At 53.2% G+C, this 6,416-nt stretch overlaps 2 protein-coding genes across 2 annotated transcripts; both read left to right on the top strand.

Moving 5' to 3' along the window:
• The first annotated feature begins 2,564 nt into the window (after positions 1 to 2,564).
• Positions 2,565 to 2,972, top strand: LOC105202960. Its single transcript, XM_011171655.2, has one exon. The coding sequence runs from the start codon at positions 2,565 to 2,567 to the stop codon at positions 2,970 to 2,972; it is 408 nt and encodes a 135-aa protein (XP_011169957.2).
• Positions 2,973 to 4,335: 1,363 nt separating this feature from the next.
• Positions 4,336 to 5,002, top strand: LOC105202962. Its single transcript, XM_011171657.1, has 2 exons — positions 4,336 to 4,503; positions 4,715 to 5,002. Exons 1-2 carry the CDS (start codon positions 4,336 to 4,338, stop codon positions 5,000 to 5,002), a joined length of 456 nt encoding a protein of 151 aa, XP_011169959.1.
• The last annotated feature ends 1,414 nt before the right edge of the window (positions 5,003 to 6,416 follow it).

The following is a 6,416-nucleotide window of genomic DNA, read 5'->3' as shown; positions in this document are numbered from 1 at the left end:
TAATTTTTTTGTTCTTTACTTTATATTGTAGGGTTATTCGCGTTTTGCGCTTCTATTAGAGTCTACGTATATTGTAATGAGATGGTTTTCTACCGTTATTTTATTTAGTTCCAATATTTTAGTATACGTTTAAAAAGTGAAATGGCAATAATAATTGATGAAACTACGTAATTTAGTGTTTTGAAAAGTTTTAGAGATAAATTACAATAATAGCAACGAAAAATGAATTTCTATTTGAGAAATTAGATCTGAATTTTATGTGACCCTGACAACGTTATTTGAGGTTTTACTATAATACTATGTAGTCCCTCACTTAAAATGATTACAATTTTTAAAACATTTTTCTCAAGAATGCTCTTTTTGAGACGTTCGTCCGTTTCCGAACCTCCCTGTATATGTAAAACACGTTTAATGTAAATATTTGTTTTCCTTTGAACATTATTATATAATATATTAGTACAATTATTTTTCTCCTTCTTCTTTTTTTTTTCTTGGGCAAAATTAAGTTTCGTTTTTAATTTTTGAAAAGACATTAAAAATGAAATAATTGTTTTATTTCATTTCTTTTTTTAAACCAGAAGCGTTAACAAATGCATATAGACAATATACTTTACTAACAACTTTAATAATTTTAAATATTCTTTTTTTGAAAAAATTGTTATAAATGTTTGTAAACATATTTACTTTTTAAATATTTTTCTAATATAATGCTTAATTAGGAAAAACGGGGATGTGCGCTATTGGGATGTGCGCTATCGAGATGTGCGCTATCGGGATGTGCGCTATCGGGATGTGAGCTATCGGGATATGCGCTATCGGGATGTGAGCTATCGGTATGTGCGCGAGTAAACGTGCACAAACTTGTTCGAATGCACCCTCTCACTCTCTCTCACTCCTTCCTTCCCTTTTTGTGCGTTTGATGTGCGGTATTTTTAACTTGCAAATGATATTTAAGCGATCCTATTTGCCTTAAATTTATTATTCGCGAACGTACACCCAGCATGATTGATTCTGTCCTTCGAAAAATTTTCCAATTTCAGTAATCGCTATCTTTAAAAATATTTACAGAACATGATTAACGTAACGACTAATAAGTTCTAGTCGTTATATTAATCATGAACTGGGAGTATGTAGAAAGATGGTAACTCCTCTGTTTGGAAAACTTTCCGATGTAAAGAATAAATGACGCTGGGTGTACATTCATTACAATAATGTGGCGCCTGTGAGCGTGTACTTGAAGATCTCACGGTCATCCTGGTATTAGACGGCCAGATGACAGAGATCAATATTAGACAAATTAAATAGAGCAGTATTAAAGTGAAAGAGAGAAAGCGAAACTTTAAATGTGAAAGTGTTGTCCGTATTCTGTTGTGTCATCTGAGGCGCCTCATGAAAACACTCGCATGTAACAGTGAGTTGCGTTTCCCCTATATACCTCTACTATCCGACACGTCATACGCTATTTTTTTTATAACTAAACAACTAAGTTCAGGACAAATATTTTTTTAAAGGAAAAATCGTCTCAGAGTTCGATTACGAATATGTAAATAAAAAGACTAATACATTATAATGAATCACAATGTATACGGTACACGTTACATAGTATTTTATGTGTGCTAAGGGGAACTTACGCGTCTTTTTCTCGATAGAGGACATAGTCGCGTGCTATCGAGATGTGCGCTATCGGGATGTACGCTATCGGGATGTGAGCTATCGGGATGTGCGCTATAGGGATGTGCGCTATCGGGATGTGAGCTACCGGGATGTGCGCTATCGGGATGTGCGCTATCGGGATGTGCGCTATCGGGATGTGCGCTATCGGGATGTGAGCTACCGGGATGTGCGCTATCGGGATGTGCGCTATGGGGATAATGCGCTTTTTTCATTGTGTGCTGTCGGGTAATGCGCCTTTTATGTTGTGCGTTATCGGGACAACACGCCTTTCTCTGTTGTGCGCTATCGGGTTGTGCGCTATTGGGATGTGCGCTATCGGGAATTACTTTAAATTTTATGTGTGCTATCGGGATGTGCGCTATCGCACTGTGCGCTAACGGCACCCACTCCCCGACAATCACCCACATTGGCCCAGGGATACCTTGGGCAGGGTGGCGATAGTCAGCCAGCACGCACGCGACGCCCCGCCGATGCTCCCGATGGAGTCCGGTGAGGGCTTCGTCCTGGTCGAGTGAGGACCCATCGATGTCCTAGGGTGTTACTTCTCCCCAAGTCTCAGCCGGGGGGAGTACAAGGCGGCCCTGGAGCGGACGGGAGAGGCCATCTTTAGGCGCTCTCCCAGACCAATCATCGTGGGAGGGGACTTTAATGCTCACGCAGTGGCGTGGGGGTCCCCGACCACGAACTCCAGAGGCCGTCTCACCCTAGAGTGGGCGGCGGGACTCGACGTCGCACTGCTTAATTGAGGTCGAGTCAGCACCTTTGTGGGTGGCCGTGGTGAATCTATTGTGGATCTCACGTGGGTCTCTCCGGGCGCCCTTGGTAGGGTCAGTGCCTGGAGAGTGGAGGCCTCTCCCCTCGGGGAACTAACCGATCACAGGTTAATCGAGATGGAGGTGGCCTCTACACCCGCGGAGGTGCGAGCGAGAACCCGCCGTCAAACGGCGGATAGGAGATGGGTCTTCAGGAAGCTCGACCAGGAAGCCCTCGAGGTCAGCCTCACGGTGTCTACGTGGGCTGACCGGGGGCAAGACGCCGGAGCTGAGGCGGAGGCGGAATGGCTCTGCGACGCCATGTTGCGTGCGTGCGATGCCTCCATGCCCCGCAGCCGGTCAAGGGCGCAGCGTGTTACCTACTGGTGGTCCGAAATGCTCGCCCAACTAAGGCGGGCGACGGTGGGCACCAGGAGGGCGTTTACGCGCGCCCGACGCCGGGGCATGGAGGCGGAGGTGGAAGAAACCAAGGCGGCCTTCAGAGACGCCAGAAAGGCGTTGAGGGTCGCCATACGCCGGGCGTAGGTTGAGGCCTGGGAGGAGTTTATCACAGGCCATACGAGGGACCTATGGGGAAGGCATATAAAATGGCAGTTGGCAAACTCCGCCCATGGGCCCCTCCCCTTACAGAGACGTTGGACCCCCAGTTCCTAAAGCGGGTGATCGACCAATTGTTCCCCACCCGCGGGAGGGACATACCGGCTAGGTCCGGTTCCCCTCCGGGTTGGTCAGAGGAACTGGGGATCAGAGACCACGAGCTCGAGGAGGCCTTCGCCCGGATCAGGAACAAGGGCAGAGCTCACGCACCCGGCCCAGACGGAATCTTTGGCAAAGTCTGGGTCCGGGCCGCACCGGTGGTGGGTGAGGACCTTCAAAGGGTCCTCACCCAGTGCTTCAAAAAAGGTGTATTTCCCGGGAGGTGGAAGAGGGCTCGGCTTGTCCTGCTAAGGAAAGTGGGCAAGCCAGAGGAGGACCCCTCCGCGTACAAGCCCCTCTGCATGCTGGATGATGCGGACAAGATACACAAACGCGTAATTGCCAACCGCATCATCCAGCATTTGTCCCGGATAGGTCCCAACCTATCCCGCGGCCAGTTTGGATTCCGCGAAAAGCGCTCGACGATTGATGCTGTTCAGCACGTTTGCGCCCTTGTGGAGTCCATGACGGGGGAGGGAAAAGTGGCGTTGGCGGTGTCGCTAGATATTGTCAACGCCTTTAACACCGTCCCGTGGGGAAGGGTTGTGGCGGCCCTGGTCGAGTACTACGGCCTGCCGCCCTACCTGATCGAGACGGTGAGGGACTATTTCCGGGACAGAACGCTGGAGTGTACCGATAAGGAAGGACTCCAGCAGCAGAGGGACATGACGTGCGGCGTTCCGCAGGGGTCGGTTCTCGGCCCCCTGCTTAGGGACGCCGCGTACGACGTCGTCCTCCACACTGGCCTTTCCCCCGGCTGCCACACGGTGTGTTACGCCGATGACACGTTAGTGGTGGCTGAGGGGACCTCCTGGAAAGAGGCGATCGCAAGAGCGAATTGGGCGATGGCGTGCGCTGTCGGCGCTATCGAAGACTTGGGGCTGAGGGTGGCCCACACAAAACGGAAGCCATTTTCTTTTACGATGGCTCCCGGGGGGCCCCCTCCACAGGCCTCAGTTCTCGTGGGAAGAACTTAAATCCAGGTGGAGGCAACCCTGAAATATCTGGGGTTGACTCTGGACGGGGCTTCGTCGAGCACTTCGACGATATTGCCCCACGGTTGGGCGCGAGGGCCAATGCCCTCAGAGGTCTCGTGCCCAATCTCTGGAGCCCGAGTATAGGTGCGAGGTGTGCGTACTTACACGCAGTCATGTCCGGGGCGCTATACGGCGCCCCGGTCTGGTGCGGGGCGATGGGGGCCAGCAGCAAGATCAGGAAGCATTTGCACTCTGTGCAAAAGCTGCTGGCCCTACGCATTGCGCGCGCCTATCGCACCTCTCCAAACGACGCCTTAATGGTCCTGGCGGGAGTGCTGTCAGCCGAGTTTCTGGCTACGGCCCGAGCCACGTTGTACGCTCGGGTCAAAGCCTCCCGCCTACGGGGCAATGTCATTGCCCCAAGGACCATGGCGTCGTGGAGAGAGAGAGCCCGTCGGCGGGTAATCGAGGAATGGCGAGACCACCTCGTCGAAAACCCGCCGACAGTGGGCACCCGGGTTCTGGAGGCCGTCCTCCCCCACCTGGAGGAATGGGTGGACCGCCCGTGGGGCGGTTTTTCCTACCCATACATAGGTGCTCACCGGACACGGTAGTTTTGGTGAGTACGTGTGTCGCATCGAGAAGGAGCCGACAGCGCGCTGCCACCATTGCGAGGTGGAGATGGACTCTGCGCAGCACACGCTGGTGCATTGCCCAGCGTGGGACGAGCTGCGCAGAGTCCTCAAAGATAAAATTGGGGAAGACCTCTCCGTCGTTGCCAAGATGGTCCTCAGGGAGAGCTGTTGGAAGGCGGTCGCCTCCTTCTGCGAACAAGTTATGTTGCAGAAGAAGATGGCCAAGATTGCCAGACAGAGGCAGTGAGGAGGAAGACCCGGGGGGGGAGGGGGGCGGCAGGCGACGACGTCGCCGACCCAACCCCCGCGGAAATGGAGGAGGCGGGGACCTCCGTCCTCCACGAGATCGACCGGGCCCACCCGATGGCGGGGGTCCCCGCAGAAAACGGAGAAGGATCGCTGGCACTGCACTCCTCTCCCTCCAAACCATCGAGGAGGAGGAGGAGGAAAGCGACGGCGACCTCCCCAACAATAGGGAGAACGAATTTCCTGCCTCCCCTGCCGAAGGCCCTGTATACGGGACCCGAAGCAGGGCGAGGCAATCCACGCCATGTCTGGCTCCCGGCGGGGCTGACTCTCCGTAACATCGGGGGGAGGGTCTCCCTCCCGTATGAGAGGGATAGCCCGCTCAGCTTTGCCGGGGCGAGGGGAGTGGGGCAAGTGCCCCCTCCCCCTCATGAAAATCAGGGAGCTGGCGCGAAAGGCGCAGCTATTCCCGGAAACCATCCGGCGGGGGCCGGACCCCCGGGCCTGTACCCCCAACACCAACAGGGGAAGAGGCGGGGGAGAGACGGTGTCCCTCTTTCCCGACCTAGGGCAGACTAGGCCCTAAGGCCCTGCCAGGGGTGCCTACCACTAAGGCGTCCCTGGCGAGATGAGTCGGCCGCCAACTGGCCGACTGGGTCCGGGGGGCTCCGGAAGTATGCTGCACGCGTTCCCGGAGCCCTCCAGTTAGGGACCAGTGCAGGACACCCGGAGAGGTTTTAGTGGGTAGGCCCTCACCGGCACATCGCCGGCGGGGGACAGTCCCACATAACCGCCAGGCCTCCCCCGAGGCCTAGGGTATGCGGTAACGCATTTCCTCTCCGTAAACAAAAAAAAGGCCAGACATGTCCCACAAACTATAGCTCGAGCTTCTCCGCTTCCCCTTCCACACGCGCGAGTCACGTGCACATACTGTAGCATAGTAGGGACCGAAAGCGGTCGTATGGAGCGGATAGGTGGATTGCGGAGTCAGAAGGAAAGACGGGAAGAAGCAACCGGGTGAAGAGGGAGCATGTTCTCCTCCTCGCATGCTTCGTGGGCGCCCACGGGACCATGCCTGACTTAGGCGGACGACGGAGTGGCGAGGCAGGTAAAACTGCCACGACACTATATATTTATATTTGTATATATACAGGGTGTCCCAGACCAATGTATAAAGATTACTACGATGAGGTAGAAGAGATTAAGATAAATCAAAAAGTTTAATAGCAGTTAGCGATATTTGCAATAATTGTCGTGTAATAAAATATTAAAGTCAGCTGAATAACAGCGCGCGGAGAGGCAAACGGTTGGTCGCCTGAGCCGTAAGACCGCCCGGTTCGACGCGATGCGGTGCCAAGCTATCCTTTCTCTCGTCGCGCGCTACTTACCGTCGCCTACAATCGAGCCGCAGTGGG

This window comes from Solenopsis invicta, chromosome 13 (genome assembly GCF_016802725.1).
Source record: "Solenopsis invicta isolate M01_SB chromosome 13, UNIL_Sinv_3.0, whole genome shotgun sequence".
Lineage (NCBI taxonomy): Eukaryota > Metazoa > Arthropoda > Insecta > Hymenoptera > Formicidae > Solenopsis > Solenopsis invicta.
The sequence above is the reverse complement of the archived record's forward strand: the minus strand, read 5'-3'. Positions and strand labels throughout refer to the sequence as shown.